Below are 22,662 nucleotides of genomic sequence, written 5' to 3'. Positions count from 1 at the left end.
TCCAAATGCAATTCATGTCTGAAATCCATTGTTTTTGAGTTAATCTAAAGAAAAATTCTCCTAGGTGGGTTTGACTTAATCCAGTGAAAGCTCTCCAAAGAGGATCTTAGGCTCTCTCTATATTCAGAGATGCTTTCTGTGGGCCTTAATTAAGGAAGCTACCATGAGCTCAACTGCTATAAGAAAATGACTCTGCTGACAACCTGGACAAGCTTGGCAGCACATTTTTCTCTACTCAAGCCTCCAGGTTAGAGCATAGTCCAGCTTGATTGCAGACTTGTAAGCCCCTGAGCAGAGGACCTGCCTAAACCATGCTGCATTCCCGACCCATGGAAACTGAAATAAATGTATCTTAAGCCATTAAGTTTGTGGAGCCAATGGTGTAACTTTCCCAGCACTATTTATTGAAGAGACTGTCTTTTCTCTATTGTATATTCTTGACTCCTTTGTCATCAGTTAATTGACCATAGGTGCATGAGTTTATTTCTGGGCTTTCTATCCTGTTCCATTGATCTATTAGTCTGTCTTTGTGCCAGTACCCTACTGTCTTGATTACCGTAGCTTTATAGTATAGTCTGAAGTCAAGAAGCGTGATTCCTCCAGCTCCATTTTTCTTAAGATTCCTTTGGTTATTGGGGGTCTTTTGTGTTTTCATACAAATTTTAAGATTTTTTTGTTCTAGATCTGCAAAAAATGACATTGGTAATTTGACAGGGATTGCACTGAATGTGTAGATTACCTTGGGTAGTATAATCATTTTTACAATATTGATTCTTCCAATCCAAGAACATGGTATATCTTTCCATCTGTTTGTGTCATCTTCAGTTTCTTTCATCAGCATCTTGTAGTTTTCAGAGCACAGGACTTTTGCCTCCTTAGATAGGTTTATTCCTAGATATTTTATTGTTTTTGAAGTGATGGTAAGTGGGATTGTTTCCTTAATTTCTCTTTCTGATCTTTTGTTGTTAGTGTATAGAAATGCAACATATTTCTGTGTGTTAATTTTATATCCTACAGCTTTACCAAATTCATTGAGCTTCCAGATATTTATTTACCCAGCTTGTTCACACCTCAGCCCCAAAATTGTGTAAGGATTTATTCCTATAAGCCTCATAGTAGCTCTGTTTTCTTGACTGAACACTGACTGATAGACACAATTATATTATTATTTATTATTCTGAGGCTCAAAAGAGGTCGGTTGATTTGCGCAGTTTTACAACTTATAAGTGGCAGAACTGGGATTTAACTTAGGTTGGTCTGACTATAAAACAAGGATCCTGAATTCAAATGGCCTCAGAGGACAGGTAGGAGAATGACATAAGCTTAGAGTAAGAAATATTTCTGAGAAAGAAACAATGGGGGTCTTCTAGCACATAGCTGTCTAAAACATGTACTCAAGTTTCACTGAGAACCAAAGATTTAAATTATCAATCTAAAAGTTTTGCTTTCAATTTAAGGCAATGCATTCAAGCTTTTCCTAATAAAAAACTAGGTAAACGTAAGTCACACTTGAATTACTAAGAGACCTCTGGAGACAATTTTTGCAGTAAAGAAGACTGCTCAGAAATTAAAGCCAAACCTTCATCTTTTATTGATTGAATATCCTGGTGTATGTAGATCTGAACCTATGTTCAGCTCTAGATAATTGCTACTATGTAGAATTTCTGGCTTAGCGTGGTCTGATTTTCTGATATTTCAAAAGATGGCGATAGTTTAAATTTTCAAATAAAATTCTCCACATTAAACTTTAAGGTCACTTATAATAGGGAACATGCTACACTGTAATGTCCCTATCACTCCTAACACTGTTAAACATTTAGTATATGCTTGTAACTGAGCATTTTTGAGTCTGGAGAAATATAGTAACTTGTTATATGTTAACTAGGTCATAAATATTTTTTGATAAAATATTCTTGTATATGACAGCTGAAAGATGTAAATTTGCTGAATCATCTGTACTGGGGTTTTCTAGATGTTAATTATAGGGCAATGAACGAGGAAATGGAACAAAAGTTTTCCATACCATCCAATCTATTATACATTGCCATTATCATAGTAATGTATCTTAATTTATCCTCACAGTTAGTCCCAAGTGTACATTACTCATGGATTCATTATGGTATTATTGTTCTCCTTATAATCACACTTTGAAAAAATATATATTCCTTAATCAATTTGTATCCTAATTCCTACTCAAATAATCATCAAAGCCCCATGAAAACCTGTGTGATGGAGCTAGCATTTTTTCTTCTACTTTCAATGAGATAATTAACATTAGCCAGTGATTACTAAAGTTGTAAATATATTTTTTAAAAATAGCCTTGATGGAGACACAGACTTGCTTTAGAAATATTTTTCATCAAACGGTTTCTTCACAAGTGCTAATGTGAAAATGAGTGAAAGCAGCCAATTGGTGCTCACTTATCAACTTCTCTTTATACTTACTTTGCTAACAGTTAAAATTTCATCCTCTTCTATATTTTGAGAATGACCAATATGAACTCTATGTTATGTTCAGCATTGTAGCTATCTGTATCCCTCAGGAGGTATTTGAATGCAATAGATGAGTATGGTTGGAAGTGGTTTGTAAATAATTTTCAGAGTAGATAGCATTTTTTCTGCATATAATTTCATACCTCTTGTATACAAGACTGCAAGATCAAAAGGAAGAATTTTTTATTTGTTTGATTCTAAAGTCAACTTTAAAAATTTAATATTTGAACTTTTTGTCATCAAAATTTTATATCCAGACTTCAGTTTTCAGCTCTGACATGTAAGGAGCTTGGGATTTGTCACTCCTGTCCTTACAGCAAGAAAAAGTTGAACAAACAAAAAATCAGTGACTTTTCTTGGGCCCACAAGAAGACTGAGTTTTCAGGGCAAACCATCACCCTGAAATGTGGAGAGACAGGCAAATTACAGAGAGTCCAAGCTGAGATCAGCTTACCAGGAGCGGAAGACCCTGGAGCCATAAATTGATAGGAACACTTAAATGACAATTTTGACAAATTTTTAGAGGCTAACTTGGTATTAGCATGACAGCAGGAGACTCCTGGGAGCCACAATTGTGGAGCCACACTTTTGGAGCTTTAGCAGGTCCCCATAGTGATAATCTGAGAAAGAACCCCTCCTGTCTCTGGCAGGGGGAGGGAAAGAGTACTCATTGTGATTACTCTCCATAATAAAAGTTTAGTTTACAGGAGGAGAGACTTTACCACAGCCTTGTTGAAGGAAAACAACCTCCAGTCTATAACTCTATATCTAATGAAATTATCCTTTAAAAATGAGGGAGAAATAAAGGATCACTCAGACAAACAAAAACTGAGGTAACATCACCAGCAGACCTGCCCTGCAAGAAATGTTAAAAGATGTTCTTCTTTGGGCGGAAGGAAAATGATATGTTAGAAACTTGGGCCTTCAGAAAGAAAGGAAAAGCACCAGAGGAGAAATAATTAAGGTAAAATAATTATTTTTCTTCTTCTTAGTTGATCTAAAAGATAATTGTTCAAAGCAGTAATAGCAACAATGTGTTGGGTGATTATAGCATATGGATGAGTGAAATAAATGACAGTAATGTCATAAGGGACAGGAGAGAGGAAATGAGCATACTCTGTTAGAACCTGCACTCGTGAAGTGGACTAGCGTATTTGTAGGTGGACTTCGACAAGTTAAAAATGTATATTGTACACTCTGGAACAACCACTAGAAGTTTTTTTTTTTTTTTTTAATAAAGAAATATAATTGTTCTACTAAGAGAGGAGATAAAATGAAATCATATAAAATGCTCAATTAAGAGCAGAGAAGGCAGGCAAAGAAGACAGTGATAATGACTTGACCACACTTAAAACATGGTTTATATTCATCCAAGTATATCAATAATCACTTTTAATGTGATTAGTCTAAATACACCAATTAAAAGGCAGAGATTGTCAAAGTAGATTAAAAAAAACATAGCCCAACTTTATGCTGTTGATGAGAAACCTGCTTTAAATATGAAGACTTTAATCAGTTAAAAGTAGTGGGATGGAGGAAGATGTACCATGCAAATACTAATTAAAACAAAGCTGGAGCAGCTATATTAGTCTTAGACAAAACAGACTTCAGAACAACAAAAATTATTACTAATAATTATTACTACATAATGATAATGGGATCAATTCTTCAGGAAGACTTAACAGTCCAAAACATGTGTGCACCTGGCAACAAAGATTCATATATGTGAGGAAAAACTGTTAGAACTGAAAGGAGAAATAGACACATTCACTTTTATAATTGGTGATTTCAATACCCCTTGACAGTAACTGATAGGTCAAACAGTCAGAAGAATCAATAAGAATGTGGTTGACCTGAACAACATTATCAATCAACTTGATACAATTGATATTTATAGAATACTTCATATAACAACGTCAAAATATATATTCTTCTCAAGCTCACATGGAATGTTCACCAAGATAGATCACCGTCTGGACCATAAAACACATTCGTTAAATTTTAAAGAGCAGAAATTATACATGGTATGTTCTCCAACCACAATGGAATTAAAATAGAAATCAAAAACAGAAGGGTAGTACACTTACGCATCCAAATTTGAGTTTCTAATACAATGCTCCAGTGAAGGGAAACAAGATTTCTCGAGGAAATGGCTGACTCTAGGACTGAGACAGAATATTCAAGATAAAACTGGAGCATCTTACAGTGATAAAAAGTAAGGAAGTGCTAAAATAATTCTTCCACCACAATGATGGGGTATGTCAAAGGGATACAGGAGCCAACTGAAAGAGCTCCTAATGGCCAAAGCAGGAACTATTGGATAAAATAAGCCAAGGAGTACTGGATTATAACCCAAAGTATAAAATAAACATCCATAAGGCCATAGTGACAAAAACAAATAACTGAAAAACTAAATAATGGAGAGTAGATGAATCTTCCTTGTAAATAATTCCAAATAATTTATGTAGCTACTTCACCCTTAGGTATAACTGGTAGTTTCACTTAAGAATTGCACTTCAAGTCCTAGTTTTAAGTTCAGATTTCACTTTCCTACTTTCCTCTGCCTGGAATCCTTTAGTCTGGACCCTGTCTCTATCCAAAATATACATCTCAGCTTTCATCAGGAGCTGACAGGCACAGAAGTTGCCTGCCACAGTATGCTGGTAGTGAAAATTTGGGGGTGTGACTGCTCCTTATAAAGTCACTGAAACAAAGAAAACCTCCCTATTTTCAGCTCCAGTGTCAACACTGCGTTGAGCTCCTGAGGGTGTACACTCCTGAATCTTTCTAGAGTTCCACGGTGACAAGTGAGTTTTCTCCTCATTGACATTGGATATGATTTTCCTCCTTTCTAGAAATAATTCCTTCCTTCTAGACATACTTATAGTCCTTATGTATTGTGATTCAGGGTCCCAGATGCCTCATGTTTTTACCAATGACAGAGTTTATGTTTCTGTGTTTTATTCTTTTTGTTTTAGAGTTGATTTTTGAGAAAAGGGTACAGAAATATCTTCACTTGGTCATCTTCAAACTGGGAAGTTGGCGTCTTAAGGGTCTTTGTTATTTGATGACTAACCTCTTTAGACAAGGCTGTAAGAGCAGGCTGACTAGCCTGATAACATTCTACCGCAACATTCATCAATAATGAAAATGGCCTTTCCAGCAAAGACAATCATTTCATGACATTTTCAAAGCATTTACATATCCTTAAGGTAAATATGAAATATTTTACACCTTTCAAGTTCTGCTGTCCGGGGAACACACTATGTTATTTTTTTTATGCCCTAAGTGTCTGTATAGGCTATGGTTCTCCTCTAAAATAAATAGATCTCCATGTGAGTTAAAGGGAAATGTGGACCTAGAGTTAGGTGATAATATAAATAGTTTAAAAGTAAGTCAACGGTTGCTCAAAATTTACTCCAGTGTACATGAGAGTCAGTGAATCGTAGAAATTTCCATCCAAAAGTTAGAAAATCTATGCTTTTCTCAGTTAATTTGAAAAAACTGAATTAGGTAAAAGGTATTCAAATACACTTCAGTATACATAATAATCGATATTTATATTCCTGCCATGTATTTATATGTGAATTATCATTCTTATTAAAATAAAGCAGAGAGTCCTTTCTTCCCTTTGTCTTTCCTGCCTATATTCATTCATCATGTATTTATTGCCTATTATTTTCCAGGCACTGTTCTATGTTTTGTAATCCACCAGTGAACGAAGTAGATGAAAATATTTGCCTTCATAGTACCTATGTTCAAGTGGAATAATACTTTTTGACTCCTATGGCGTGTTTACTGTGAGCAAAGTATGGTTCACTGTTTTTCACGCACACTAACTCAACTGGCCAAGACCTCACAGGAACTATTAATGTTGTACAGATAAGGAAACCATGGCACAGAGAGACTGAGTCACTTGGCTAAGTTACACAGCTAGTAACTCATAGCACTGGGACTTGAACCCAGGCCATCTGGCTTAAGATGGCATTAACCTTAACTATTAGACGTATATATGGTATGAGTGCTGGTCTAATTTATATACTAGAATCAGTCAGTTATCAGTTGAAGCTGTAGTTATCTTCAATTTCCCTTTCCATATTTCAACAGTAATATATGATCTCTGCAAAAAACTAGAAAACATAGAAAAGTCACATGAAAAATAAAATAATCTGGTTTCTACTACCTGAAGACAGTTAACATATATAGATGTATATATATATGCTATGCATATTTTGTGTATGTATTGCTCAATATGTAAGGTTTTGAAATCTTTATTTGCATTTATATCATTATTTTTAGCTGCCAATAATCTGTTATATGAATATATGTTCAGCTCTTAAAACAAAAAAGAATGTGTTTAATAAAAACTAAAGTACGATAAATTCTTTTTTTTTTTTTTCCACTGTTTTAGGTACTTTACTTGGAATATCCCAGTGTAGAAAAGATCACATCCTCATGAAGGTTAGACTCTAGCAGGAAAAAAGCATACAATCAATACACAACAAAGTAAATTATTAATATTACATTATAAATACTATGGACAAAAACAAGAGGAGCAGGGTAAGGGTATGCTAGGATGGTCAAGGTAGGCTGCACTGAAAACACTTGACTATAGACCTGAAGATAATCTGTCACTCCAAAGAGAAAGACAACTTGAAGGCTTTAAGGCAGTGGTATTGAAGAGCAGGAAGGGCAATTCAGTCAGTGTAGTCCGAAAAGTTAAATGCATGAAAGATGCACTCCGGCTACTGCTGAGAGGAGCAAAAGTGATCAGTTCAAAGGGTTTCTGCCTTCATCTTCTAATTGTGGAAAACTTCAAAACTTTATGCAAGTAGGAACAGTACATTCATTCAGCTTCAACAAATATTAATGTATTGAAACCCTAGACCTAGAACCCCATCCAATGCCTACTCCAAACCACATCTCAAATATTCCAAAGCAAAACCTACATTTACAATTCAAACCAAAGATTAACTCAAAGTAAAAATTAATTCTATTTATTTAAATCAAGATCTTTTAAGATCCTCATGTTCCAAATGGGTTTTGTTTTTTCTTGCTTAGTCCTTGAACATAACATACCTTACTTTGAAGGCACAGCACACAGATTTTCCTGATGGACTAGATACACAGTATGTAAGAGAAATCAAACTTGAATGTCATGTTTTGCCTGAGAAATCATAAGGTTGGAGTTTTTATCGGACATCTCCCAAAGTTCCTCACCCAATAATGAACAACCAGTGTTGCTTGTCACCAATACCCATATTCCTCTTGCCTGAAATACTCTTGCTCTTCCTTAAAGCCACTTGTCCCATTAAGTCTTACTAAATACAAAAAACTGCTATTCCTTCTGTTATTTTTACGACACTAGAATTTACTTAACTGCTTACTGGCCAAATAGTTGGAAAGGATAATCAAATTAAGAAAAACTCTCAAGTCAAAAGGGCTTTTACTCATTTTTAAAATATCCTCACTGAGTCTGGCCTCTTGCGGTTTCTGTAGCTGGATCACTCATAGCCTATTCATCAGCCTGCTGAACTGTTCCTTTTTCAGAAACATAGATACCATCCAAAAATTTTCTGATATCCTTGTTTTTCACTGTTGTGGGTTGCTGAATTAAAGCAGCTGAATTTGACACAAGTTCAATGTCGTTTCCTTTAAGAATCAACTCATCTTTCTGGGCTTGAGAAACTGAACAGGCAACGCCTGGCCTCATCCGAACCCTGCGGATGTATTTTTCACCCCCAAAATTTCGGATTTCAACAAGGGAACCATTCTCCTGAATAACAACGTTGATGGGGAAGTGAGCATACACAGACCTCATCTTGTAACGGAAGCCCAGTGTAACACCCTTGATCATGTTCTGTACATGACTACAGATAGTGCGAACAGTCGCCAGTTCCTTTCTGTTCCCCCACCATTTGTCAACCCGGAGCCTCTTCTTTTTCTTTCCAAGGAGACTGAGTTCTACATTGATGTGATTGAAATCCCTCTGCAGGATGCCTCTGGGGCCCTTCACGATAACTGTACGTCCCTTCAGAGTAATGTCGACATTTTCTGGAATGTCGACAGTCAGATTGCTGAGAATGGTCTTCATTCCCGCAGTAGATGCAGCAAAGAGCTAAGGTACAATAAATTCTTTAGCTACATCTCTGTTGTTGGTTTTTTGTTTTTTGTTTTGTTTTGTTTTGTTTTTTTGTATAGTAAACCAAAAGAGAGAAATGTCTGGTTTTCCATTGTTAGGATAAATTCTTAGAAGTAAGATTGTTGGAGAAAGAGTAAGCAGAGAACTTTTTAAAAGATTTTGATCCATATTGCCAAATTATCCTACAGTAAAGTTTATTTATCAGTGATATACACATGTTCTGATATTCTCACAACCAGTTAATCCCAGACATTAATGTTCTTTTTAATCTTTGCCAAGCAGAGAAAATATACTATCCTGGATTTTCTTAGTAACCAAATATTAACATTTATTGTGGCTTTGTTTTGATAGATTTATTTTTCATTTATTACCCTGATTCAGTTTTATTTTTTCAGAACTTATTTTTGCTTGCTTTCTATTATTACTGGAATTTCTTCTCATCTATATACACTTACTATATTTTCTTTTTAAATGGATATATAAAAGTTTGTAAGGAAGATTTTTTGAGACATCTTTCTGAGACCAAAATGACAATACAGTTTATCAATGTTAGTCACCTTATTAGAACATTTCCTTGTCAAATGTATTTCCTTTACCACTGATTGGTGAATGAGATTCAAAAATACCAGATTCATTATTCTGTAAATGATACAATTGCCTTGTGTAAACTTTTTCTTTTTACCTAATTGGAGAACATTTGAAATAAAGCTTTCATTATTAATTAACTACTTAATAATGATAATGATTAATGGACCTCTGCCAAATATGTTCATAAAATAATCGTGGGTTTTTTTGCACTTCCACTAACTTGTAATCATTCAGTCCTGGTTTTATCCACTGTGTCAAAATAGGAACAAAACACTCCTAATTTCCTTAATGAAATTAATAGCTACATACAATTTCATTTCATTCCAAAATACATTTCTAAATATCTTGTGGATTGTTTAAAAACATGTAGACATTATGACAGACCCTCAAAAAATAGTAATAATAACAATAGTAAGTAAACTTAAAATATGCCCTTTTTACCAACAAAAACAAACAAAAAAATTAACAGGTTATCTTAAGTTTTTAGAAACAGTTATCTTACTGGATGAGGCGCCTCTATCTGCTGTCTGCTTGGTTTTTATTTTTATTAAACAAGCCTAAACTCTCTGCCTCTGCCTTAGTATCTAAGAGAAAGAAAGCGAAGTGAAATAAAGCAATGCTATGTACCCACCATTCTCTAAAAGCTGGCACTCCCACCCACTACTGTTTTCCCCACTAGAAGTGCAGTGGCCCTTTAGGACAGGCGTCCCCAACCCCCAGGCCATGGACTGGTACGCGTCCATGGCCTGTTAGGAACCAGGCCGCACAGCAGGAGGTGAGTGGTGGGCGAGTGATGTTTCATCTGTATTTACAGCCACTCCCCATGGCTGGCATTAACACCTGAGCTCCGTCTCCTGTCAGCATAATGGTGAGTTGCATAATTATTTCATTATATATTACAACGTAATAATAATAGAAATAAAGTGCACAATAAATGTCATGTGTTTGAATCATCCCCAAACCATCTCCCCCACCCCTGGTGCGTGGAAAAATTGTCTTCCATGAAACCGGTCCCTGGTGCCAAAAAAGTTGGGGACTGCTGCTTTAGGAGGTACCATTTCAACTTGAGTCCTGCCTGCCCCTATTAGACTCTTAATACCGTTTCACCTTTTGTGTCCATAATTCTGACTGATGCACAATTTTCAAGATAAATAGTAGCCATTGTAGGACCAAGTCACCCGCCACATCTATCCAGTATGCAGTCATCTGTTGGACTTATATCAGCTCTTCAGCCAGAGACCTGGCTTCCCCTGGCCAGCCCTGGCTGCCTTTCAGTCAGTATCCATGACACTTCCTGGCAGCCACATCTTATTCAGGGTAAAGCACTAAACAAAAGCCAATCTTTCCTTAATCAGTTGTATATCTTTAATAAACAAACAAGAAAGTTCTTCTTTTAGACATTTCTTTCTTCTAAAATGAGTAAACTTTGTGATGAGGAAGAGAGTTAGTAGTGCCTGGAAAAGTCTGTTGATGTCACTTAGAATCACAGAAGAACAACAAAATCTTTATTTTGGTGATGGTTAATTTGCTTCTTCATGGTTTGACATGACTCCACAATTAAGCCATAACTTGTCAGCCTAGGTTTCCATGTGATCTTTGATTTTAACAGCTTCATGCTGTTGTGCACTAAAAGACTAGTTTACATCTGTGGCCAAATGAAAACTGAGGATAGGAAGAGTTATTTAAAGATAGTATTTATTTGGTTATTGGAGATTATACCATTTTAAAATACATAGAGGAGAATGTTTTAATCTAGTCATGTAGAAGCAAAATAATACCATTAATAGGATAGCTGACTATTGCAATGATATTTGTAATATTGTTATGGCTGTTTGGTAGGAAAAGGAATCCCTGCCCTATTGGATTCAATTGGACAGAATTATCATGTCTCATAAAACTGTCAAGTTAATCTGAATCATAGATGTTTGACAGGGAAATAAAGATGAAAATCATTGTTCCAAAAATTGGGCATTATAGATCTCCTACAGAAATGTACATTTTCAATTTAATAGTGATAATCCTTCAATTTAGATGAGCAGCATTATCTGCCTGATAATATTTTTTAATATCAAGGACAGGATTTTATCTTTCACATCAAAAATACTTCAAAAATTATTACTTGGGGACCCTATACACACTGTAAAAGTAAAAGTAATGATCTAACAGGATTTTTTTTCCTAGAGATATGAAAGTGGAATTAGAAACTATGCATTTATAGGTTAAAAATAATCTCTTGAGGCTTATTTTCAATCAAATTTTATAACAAATTCCAACCACTTTGTCTCTCTTAAGGGAATTCATCACTATGGTTATTTCTCCTACCCTTTAAATCTCTAAAAAATGGAAGAACAATTTACTACCTTAAGAATGTTTACTGAAGGTATTTTAGGAAATCTTGACCTTTTAAGTGCAGCTTTCATATGCAGGCCTTGTGACTATTTCATTTCATAACACAACAAGAAAAAATATAAAGAAAAGTAATGAGCAACTGTAATCAAGTGTACTACACAGTTATTTTAACTAGATTTGCAAATAGCTTTCATTTTTATATTTTAATGATAAAATTAAATTGTTTTGTATAAAATGTAATACGAAAGATCCAATATGGGTTCTTATTTCAGTGAGGATTAGAAATTGCTGAGATTCTTTTTCTTTCTTTCTTTCTTTCTTTCTTTCTTTCTTTCTTTCTTTCTTTCTTTCTTTCTTTCTTTCTTTCTTTCTTTCTCTCTCTCTCTCTCTCTCTCTCTCTCTCTTCCTTCCTTCCTTCCTTCCTTCCTCCCTTCCTTTCTTTCTTTCCTTCTTTCTTTCCTTCTTTCTTTCTTTTTTTCTTTTTTAATAAAGAGACTGTTAATTTTTATTTATTCAGCTTAAGCCTGGAACTTTCTTAAAGGAAGGAAGAAAGAGGGGGAGAAAGGAGGGAGGAAGGAAATCTTCACTGATGTGTTTAGCCAACTTTTATTGCCAGGTCCTATGTGCAATATTTGTGTTTGAAATCATTCCACTTGGGTAAGGTCCTGTAGCTAAAACAGGTGGAGGTTAAGATCCGAAGCACATGTTCTTTACACTACTACTCTGCTTGACTGGTAAGCATGAAAAGTTGTATAGAAATCAAATGTCAACAACAAGGACTGGTCATTGAGAACTACAAAAATACTGGGATGACAAAGACAAATTGTACTCATTTAACAATGCATGGGGAATGGGCAGGTTATACACTTATTCTACATCTCTCTCTCTCTCTCTTTTTTAAAGAACTGAGTAAATGTTTAATCAGAACACTGTATAGTAAAAACCAAAAACAGAAACAAAAAACCCCCAAAAACAATATTTGTATTTACCTTTAGCAATGACTGCAAATAGCCATTAATATATTTAATGAAAGATATGTTCTTGAATAGAAAAGTTATGTTAATATTTTTATTAAGTTAGTTCAAGGGAAAGAATCAAGTACATGGTCTCTGAAATTGTCAGATTCCAAATGTTTGAAGGTGTAATTTAAATGATCAATGGGGCAACATTTTAAAGATTTTATTTTATTGTGGTAAGAATACCTACAGTGAGATTCATACATCCTCCTAAGATATTTTTAGGTATATAATATAGTATTGTTAACCATGGGCATGATGCTGTATAGCAGATCTTGAGAACTTATTCATCTTGCACAACTGAGACTTTATACCTTTCGTTAGCAACTCCTCATTTTCCACTTCCCTAGCCCTACATTTCTCCTCTCTGATTCTATGAGTTTGACTATTTTAAGTAACTCATAAAAGTGAAATCATGTAGTATTTGTCCTTCTGTGACTGGTTTATTTCACTTAGCATAATGACTTCAAGATTCATTCATGTTGTTGCATATTTCAGAATTTCCTTATTTTTTAATGATGAATAATATTGTATTATATATATTATAATATTTTCTTTATTCATTCATCTCTGGATGGACATTTATATTGTTTCCATATCTTGGCTATTGTGAATAGTGCTGTATTTAACACAGGAGTGCAGATATCTTTTTCAAATCCTGATTTCAATTATTTTGGATATATATCCAAAAGTGGGATTGCAGGATCATGTTAATTTTTGAGGAACCTCCACACTGTTTATCATAGTGGCGGCACCATTTTACATTCCTAGCAACAGTGTTACAAGGGTTCCAATTTCTCTACATCCTCAACACTTTTGACTTTTTTTTTTTTTATGGTAGCCATCGTAACACCTGTGTGATGATGTCTTATTGTGGTTTTGATATGCATTTTCATGAAAATTAGTGACATTGAGCATGTTTTCATATACCAGTTGTCCATTTGTATGTCTTCATTGCAGAAATGACTATTCAAATCCTTAGTTCATTTCTTTCTTTAAATTTTATTTAAACATTTTTTTTTCATGTAAAGGTTTTATTTTAAATATAGCAGTATGTGCATGTCAATCTCAAACTCCCTATGTATCCCTCCTCTCATCCTTCCCCACTGGTAACCATAATTTTGTTCTCTAAGTCTGTGAGTCTGTTTCTGTTTTGTAAATAAATTCATTTGTATCATTTTTTAAGAATTTGCATATATGTGATATAATATATTTATCTTTCTCTGTCTGACTTACTTCACTTAATGTGATAATCTCCAAGTCCAGCCATGTTGCTGCAAATGGCATTATTTCATTCTTTTTAATGGCTGAGTAATATTCCATTGTATATATGTACCACATCTTCTTTATCCATTTATCTGTTGATGGTCATTTAGATTGCTTCCATGTCTTGGCTATTGTAAACAGTGCTGTAATGAACACTGGAGTGCATGTATCCTTTCAAAACATGTTTTTTTCCAGATACATGCCCAAGAGTGGGATTGCTGGGTCATATGTCAGCTCTCAGTTTAGTTTTTTAAGGAATCACCATATTGTTCTCCATAGTGGTGGTACCAATTTACATTCCCACCAACAGTGTAGGAGGGTTCCCTTTTCTCCACACCCTCTCCAGAATTTATTGTTTGCAGAATCTTTGATGATGGCCATTTTGATTGGTGTGAGGTGATATCTCATTGTAGTTTTGATTTGCATTTCTCTAATAAGTATCAATATCAAGCATCTTTTCATGTGCCTCTTGGCCGTCTGTATGTCTCCTTTGGAGAAATGGATAAATGTCTCTTTAAGTCTTCTGTCCGTTGTTTGATTGGGTTTTTTGTTTTTTTGATATTGAGCTGCATGAGCTGTTTGTAAATGTTATTTTTGTTTTTGTTTTGTTTTGGTTTTGCTAGTGAGTAGTAGCAGTTCTATATGTATTTTGGATATTAAACCACATATATATGAAAATATTTTCTCTCATTCTTTTACTCTGTTGTTTTCTTTGCCATCACAGAAAAATTTTACTTTGATGTAGTCCTACTGGTCTATTTTTGCTTTCTTTACCTATGCTTTTTGTCTCATATCCATGAGATTGTTGCTGAGACTAATGTCATGAAGATTCATTTCTGTGTTTTCTTCTAGGAGTTCTACAGTTTGAGATTTTAAACTTAAGTATTAAATATTCAATTTAAGTATTGAATTTTGTGTATGATATAATTTAAAGGTCCAATTACATTCTTTTGCATGTAGACATCTGATTTTCTCAAGATCATTTGTTGAAGAGACTGTCATTTCTCCATTGTATATTCTTGGCACACTTGTTAAAGATCAGCTGATTGTATGCATGTGGGCTTATTTTTGAGCTCTCTGTTCTGTTTTATTGGTCTATATGTCTGTTTTCATAACAGTGCTGTACTGTTTTGATTACTGTAGTTTTACAAAATATTTTGGAATCAGGAAATGTCAGACCTCCAGCTTGTTTCTTCTTTCTCAATATTATTTTGACTGTTCAGGGTCTTATGTGGTTCCATGCAAATTTTATTATTTTTCCTTTTTATATATTTTAATTGTAAAATATGTACTAAAAATTCAGTAACATATTTAAATATTATATGTTTTAAAAAGTATAAAAAGATCACCAAACATTATTTTAGAAACTATTCTTTATAAAGTAACATAAACTTTCATGCATTTGCTCTTTTGTGGTCTTGATGACTGACTGCTCTGAAGGATGTGTATCATTTGAATCACACAACCATGTTTGATGGAGCTAACAGGTATCATTATACCTATTTTTTAGATTGTAAATCTGACTAGAAAGTTAAAAAATATTTTCAATATCAACACAGCTAGTAATTGAAGGATACAGGGCTGGAAACAGGTTTATTGACTCTTAGAGATCTTTTTAAAAAAATTTCCACAGATACTTCACTGTGCATTTATTTTGAAAGCACTAATAAACTTGGTTATGTAAGGATCATATTTGCGATGCTGTAGATCTTGATCTGTAATAAGCTACCTTAAGAAATTCAATTCAATATTATTTATAAATGTTTGCTGTGTGCCTGGCATTTTGCTGTTCCTGGATAAACACAAGTAGATGAAATATTAGCCCTGATCTCAGGAAGAATTCAGTAATAGAGACAGATAAATACATGATGTAGTATGGTGTAGAGAGATAGCCAGTAATTAAGGAGTGTACAGGAAACACAGAAGTGGGAGGAGTCTTCAACTCTTTTTGGATTGACCTGGCTTCGTGGAGGACAGAATATCTGAACTGGAATTTGAAGGACTTCATTTCCCATTATGCATAATAGGAAAACAGCAAGTTTTCCAGCTTGGTGAAATAAAAATCAAGTGAAATTCAACTAGCAAAATTTTTCCTCCCCCTGATTTCCATTCCTAATACTTCCTTCTTTTATAGTCACTATACTTATTGGTAATAATACTGGTCACCCATTATCTAAAAGAGAAACCAGCCTACTGATTCTCTCTCTGACATATTCTTACATTAGTACACTTTGTTCTTTCCTGTGGCCATATCATCTCTCAGCCTAACCACTGAAAAGGTCTTTTAGCTGATCTCCTGTGTACTACCACCTGAACAATCTTTCTAAAATGCAAATCTGCTTTGTCACTGTGTGGCCAGAAACACTTCAGTGATTTCCAGAACTTCCTGGATAAATGCCAAGTTGGTCTTTATACTAAATCAATAAAGTTTTCTTAATGTTTAGATTTAGAAAAGCATTTAGTTACTTGGGAGTAGCAGGTGAGATGCAGGTTTGTGGGAGTACACTAGAATTTAAATTGTTGGAGAGAGGACCTTGTCAGACTGGTTCCCCCACCATCCCAACCACCTACCTTAGGCAAGGCACCAGATATTATTTATTGAATATGTCAATGCACTTGTAGAGATATTACAATTTATATGCTAGTATTTATAAATAATGTATGATAATTAAAATCTCCTGTTTATTGAGTGCAAGTCATCATGCTAGTTGCTTTACATTAGCACTTTCATTACCTTTATTTACATTGTCTTTAATCCATTTATTAATATATCCTTAATCTCTAGAATGTTGTCAGAGGACGTTCTGGTCTCTGTTTTATAAGTGCTATAACTGAGACTTAGAAAGGTTAAAAAACTTGCCCAGTGTCTTGTGGCTGATGAGTGGCGGAACTGAGATTCAAAACAAGGTCTGCTTGGCTTTAAAATCTTTCTTTACAACAATCTGCCTCCTTTTTCTATCTCTTGTGTGTCTTATCCATCTACCCTTATTTATTAAAGTAACAAAAGGTCTTATTTATAAAATTTATCACCCTTATGCCAGAGGAAGTTTTCTGTGTACATGTTACCCCCCCCTCCCCTCCTTCCCACTCTAGATATATTACGGCTATTTTAAATAACTGAGACGCTTTTCAGAGGCTTTAGGAAAAAGTGGTTGATTTGAAGACAGTTGCTCTGCCTGTACATCACTATTTTAACTACAAGGATTTTCTAATTGAAATAAACATGCACTCTCTTAGAGAATTTTGTCTCCTCAAAGAATTTACTGTGTTTACAATGATTTTATTTTCATAATGTTTTAACAGATTAGGAATTTATCTCCATTGGGCTTGGTGGATTAACCCTACTAGCTTATGGCTCCACATTGGCACATATTAGAAATGTACCTATGCTTGTAATGAATCCACCCAGGATTAGATCAAATTCTAACAACATTGTTTAAACAAAAGCTAAAGGGCTAGTAGTTTTTCCAGGGATGAATTAGGATAGGAACAGGTTACTCGTCAGAAGCAACTGAGGAATCAGATTTCAGTAGCTGCAGTTTAGTTATTGTTTTTGTCTTCTATTATTTATTCCTTTGTCTTTTAGTTCATTTTTCCATTTTATAATTTTGGGTCTTTTAAAAAGTGTCTTTCGACTTTTGGCAGGTAAGAAGTCAACACTCCATCCTAACAAACAAAGGCTGAACAAACTAAAAAATCAACAACTTTTCATAAAACAAGGTCTTTAAGACATTTTTCTCTCTTCTTAAAGAGAAGTGAGGTCACAAGGCAAACTGCTGCCCCCCAAATTGAAGAGACAGACAGGCAAATACAGAGAATCACAACTTACTGGAGCAGAAACCCATGAGCAGAAACTTGCATGGGAACCAGAGCTGGGCTGGGAAAACCTAAACTGTCGTTGACAAGTTGCTAGAGGCTCAATGTTGACAAGTCTGAGAGTTAAAACTCTAGGGGACCTAGTCAGAGAAAGGCTCCACACTGGTGTAAGTTTTACCTCCAGGAGATTAGCCTAATTCAATATCAGTTAAAATAGGACTACCATATGATTCACCAATCCCACTTCTGGGTATGTACTGGTATATGAAGGAAATTAAATCACTATCTTGAAAAGATACCTGCACCCTCAGGTTCATTGCAGCATTGTTTACAATATCGAAACATAGAAACAAGCGTCTGTTGATGGATGAATGGATAAAGAAAATGTTATATATATATTATGTAACTTTCATTATGCACCAAAAATGGTAATTTGTGAGGTGATGGGTGTGTTAACTCACCTTATTGTGGTAATCACTGCACAATATGTCTGTATCAAGTCAGGACATTGTACATCTTAAACTTACACAATATTACCTGTCAATTATATCTCAAAAAGCTGGGAAAAAATTAAAAATTGATTTACCTAAGCATTTGTCTTTAGGCCTGTTTGAAATGCTGTTTCCTTAACTTCTCTGATAGCCCAAGCACATAACATTTCTCCTACCACTTTGCCCACTTTCCCAACCATCTTTAAGGCTTTTTTTCTTTGCTTTATGTCTTCAATATTGGAGATCCTTAGCATTTTGTCCTATGTCCATATGTCTTCTTCCTCTGTAGTCTGACCTTAGATACTTCCATCTACTGCTCAATTCAAAGATTTATCTATATGATGGCATTGAACTCTGGGACTGTATTTTCAAATTCTTGCCAAGTATTATCACCTAGGTGACCACATACACCTAAAATTTAATATGTCAAAAGATGGACTCATTGTATTTGCTTGTCTCAACTTCAGTTTTTTTCTGCATTGTTTCCCATCTTAGAGTAGATCCCACTCATACCCTAAACTAGAAACTTAGATTGATTCTCCATCTTTATACATCTTGATTGCATCTCTTACACATCTTGAATTCTTCTGCTTCTCTACATTCTTAGTTCCAGTAGCCTAGTTCAGAAAATCTTAAACTTGAGCTTCAGTTACTACCAATGATTCAAATTCACCTCTTCCCTGTTAGCTCATCCTCTTTATTATAGCTGTAACTATTGATATCTTCCTAAAATATAAACATGCTCATTTCACTCCTCAGCTTAAAATCATGGGCTCATTCCCCATTACCTATAAGATAATATCCAAACTCTTTTAACAACAGTTTAAATATCTCTTCCTCCTTTGGACCTTACCTACTTCTTTAGGCTTATCCCTACCACGTCCCTCTCTAACCATATGTTCCAGCAATATTATTTTATTTTCATTTAAAAGATCACCTCAGTTGGGATTTCACTGTCTCTGTTAAGTCTCTCTTGACCTGACCATCCAAGTCTGGGTTAGGTGTCAGATTCCTCCATAGAACACTGTTATCTCCTTCTTTGTGGCATTTATCACATTCAATTTTAATTCACTATTCACTTGGATGCATCCCTACTTGTCTACACAGTTTCTGTGAAGGAGTGCCCATTGTCTGCCATGCTCCCCTTGTATTCCCAGAGCTTTACCTTGAGAGGACATAATACACGTGAGTGTGTGAATGAATGAATGAGCTTGTTTTAAAGAGTTTGCATAAGGATGCAAGGGGAGGGGAGACCTTAGCACAAGGGGAAATATCTTTTATTTAACACAAATCATTATGCTAAATGTTTTTAAATGTATTACTATTTAAAAATTCTTATTAAAAACAGATATGATCAAACTAACGTTCAGAAAGATTAGGCAACTTACTCATGACACATACATTGAGATCAACAGAACTGGGATTTGAACTCTAAAAGTTATAGTGTTTTCCTCTCTATGTTATTTTTTATTCATGCCAGAAGCTTAGGAAATAATTAGGGAGGAGAAGTGAGAGGCATTAGGATTTTTTTTGTTTGGTAGGAATCCATTAAATATTCTTGGGACATCTCATAATGGTGAATCTGAGATGAGTTGTTGATACCTCAACACTTTCAAAAGCTCACCTTGTGCTGTTCTGCCAGATTCCATGTCAGCAACATGAGACTTGTTTTTATTATTCCATCAGTTATGGTCTTATCATCCAGTATGCTGAACTCAGTTCAGAGATATTGATGAGTTTATCCATCATCGAATCACCGATGAATTCTGCCCTGAGGATGTATGAATAATACAGTGACACCTAGTGAGAGCAAGAGAAAAGGGTTGGAGATATTGATCACCATCCTGAAAGATCTGATTCAGAATTCTGTGGTGCTAAAGATGAGAAGAGCCCTGTCATCCAATAGTAGTTGTAAATCTTCTTTGACTAAAATATTGAAAGGTCATTCACATAATATATTTGTTTTTTTATCTGTATTTATTTTTATTTTTGGCTGCGTTGGGTCTTCTTTGCTGCATGGGGGCTTTCTATAGTTGCAGAGAGCAGGGTCTGCTCTTCATTGCGGTGAGTGGGCTTCTCAGTTTGGTGGCTTCTCTTGCTGTGGAGCACAGGCTCTAGGTGTGTGGGCTTCAGTAGTTGTGGCACACGGGCTTAGTTGCTCTGAGGCATGTGGAATCTTCCCAGACCAGGGATCCAACCCGTGTCCCCTGCATTGGCAGGCAGATTCTTAACCACTGTGCCACCAGAGAAGTCCAGTATACTTGTTATGTGTCAGCCACTGTTCTTCATGCTTTACATTTATTAATTCAGCCCTACCTCTCCAGTGATGTTACTCCTCTTCTTCAGATTTATTTAGGAATTTGATGCAGAGATTGCCAAATAAGTAGTTGAGATCTGAACCCAGGCAGTCTAGTTTTAGGGTCTTTGATTATAATCATGGTGCTGGGCTTTAGAATAGTGGTGTGGTTTTTTGTTGTTGTTTTTTAGAATGGTTTTTTAAAGTATATTTTCTTATGATACTTCGAATATAACTTTTATTTTTAGAAGCTGTTGTTGTTTGTAGTTAGTTAAACTCCTTGTTCTCACCCCTGCTAGGGTTCATCGCTAGGAGAGATGTGTTCTATACTGTATTTCAGTTCTCTTTGATTGTAGTAAGATAACATTTGTTTCTAAATAAAGACAGCTGAATTTCAAAGCCTTTTTGCTTCTTTTTGTGCCCTATTATTTTCATGTATATATTTCCATAACCATTGATCAGGATAACCTAATGGTCCCTCAGCTTGACTAAACTGTAAGCAGGCTTTTTCCTGACTCTAGGCCTCTGAACTCCCTTTTCTTAGAGCATTTACTATAAAAACCTTGTAATTGTGTTTTCTCTGCCAGTTTTACAACCCAGGAACATTTTGCTCAAGGATCTGGGAAACATCTCTTTGAAATCTTATCAAAGGAAATAGCACTCCCTTCTCCCAGCCTCTGTTTGAGAATACAAGCCTAACTTTGATGGGTGTCTTGCTACAAATTGGCAAAAATACTTCCTGTTGAAAAGGTAAGAAAACTTTCCTTTTTCTTTGGGTAAAGCCAATTAGCAAACACAGATGGCCTAGGAGCTCCCTCTCACTACAACCTTTAAAAACTCTACTACCTTTTGTTTCAGTGCAGTTGAGTTCAGACTTAAATCTGACCTCCTTCATCTACTACCATAACCTTGAATAAAGTGTTCTTTGCCTGTTTAACTTTTCTCTGTTTAAATTTTTGCTTTGACACCATATCTGTAGGAAAAAAGACACATGACAAAATCAAGATTTATATGTTGACATTAGAGATCAGTCTTTTCTAGGTCTTAATTCTTTGCAAACATTCAAAATTGCAAGATTTTGCTGGAGAAGATCAGGTTTGTTATTTTTTATTTTTTGAAAGAAGAAATTGAGCCTCAAAATACTCTTTGGTAAGCTCTGGTTTAACATCAGATGAAAAAACCTATTCTGGAGAAGAAAGTAAATTTCCCCCACTTTTCGTTGTGGGCTCAATGTAGTACATCTCTTTATAAAGGTTGAGAAGGTAAAGCTGTGAAAATATGTAGTGCGTAGCAATATCATTAAGAGGATGGGGACTGGGGGGATTTTAACCATAAGAATTATATAAACCAACAGAAGTTAAGAAACAGATACGCAAAAGAGAACACTTGGGTTTAAAAGTGCTTATTTTAGTCATATATTTCCTTAGGCAATAACATTTTGTCTATTCTTTTGTTTGGAAGGAAGAACCAACAGCTGGATGAGATAGATATCTGAGGGAATTACTATTGTTTATAACTGCTCATGGTCACTTAAATATATTTAATGTAACCAAAAGTGATAGTTGTCAGCTATGCTGATCGCTACTTCTGTTTTATTAGAAAATTCTCTTGTGGTTTCTGTTGAAGATTGACTGGAAATAACTTTTTTCCTTTCTTTCCCCCCCTTTGGAAGTTTTCAATTATACTCAGTTATTTATCTGGCATTTTCATAGGGATCTGAGATTTCTTTTCTCCTTCAGAAATAAAAAGGGCAGTATGCTCAAGTAGGACACATTTTATTTTTTCCTCCAATGTTAAAAAAACCCAACACAATATTTGCATATGTTTCAAATTGCTTTGTGTGCTTTCTGAAGCAGTACAAAGCAAATTAGCACATTTATCTAAGGAGGAAGTGATATCCTAAAATATATTGAGAAACCTAACTTGTTAAAAAGCCTCTTAGTGTTCATGAAAGAACAAAACAAAAATTATGAAATATAAAAAGATCATAAATCAATCAAGTTAATGATTTCCTTTAGGACACTTGAACAAACTTTAAAAGTGTATTTAAGTATAAAAACTAAAAATTGAGTATTCTGGGGAGAAAATAATATACATTTGAGCAGAATAGTTAACTGATTTTGGGAGAAACAAAAATAACAGGAAATTCAGCCCACCATGGTTGATAAAATATTTTTCATGTATCTGCTTTCAGGAGATAAATAA

General features: G+C 34.8%; 1 protein-coding gene across 1 annotated transcript; it reads right to left on the bottom strand.

Annotated features, from left to right (window-relative positions):
* Nucleotides 1–7,922: 7,922 nt before the first annotated feature.
* Nucleotides 7,923–8,592, bottom strand: LOC130834896 (60S ribosomal protein L9-like). The gene has a single exon (XM_057705941.1). The coding sequence runs from the start codon at nt 8,585–8,587 to the stop codon at nt 8,009–8,011; it is 579 nt and encodes a 192-aa protein (XP_057561924.1). The 5' UTR covers nt 8,588–8,592; the 3' UTR covers nt 7,923–8,008.
* Nucleotides 8,593–22,662: the final 14,070 nt, after the last annotated feature.

This window comes from Hippopotamus amphibius, chromosome 13, assembly GCF_030028045.1.
Source record: "Hippopotamus amphibius kiboko isolate mHipAmp2 chromosome 13, mHipAmp2.hap2, whole genome shotgun sequence".
Classification (NCBI taxonomy): Eukaryota; Metazoa; Chordata; class Mammalia; order Artiodactyla; family Hippopotamidae; genus Hippopotamus; species Hippopotamus amphibius.
This window is presented reverse-complemented; position numbering and strand designations above follow the sequence as displayed.

What these genes read in the sequence shown, in the direction of transcription:
- LOC130834896 (XM_057705941.1), bottom strand. Translation starts at nt 8,587, where the DNA reads ATGAAGACCATTCTCAGCAATCTGACTGTCGACATTCCAGAAAATGTC.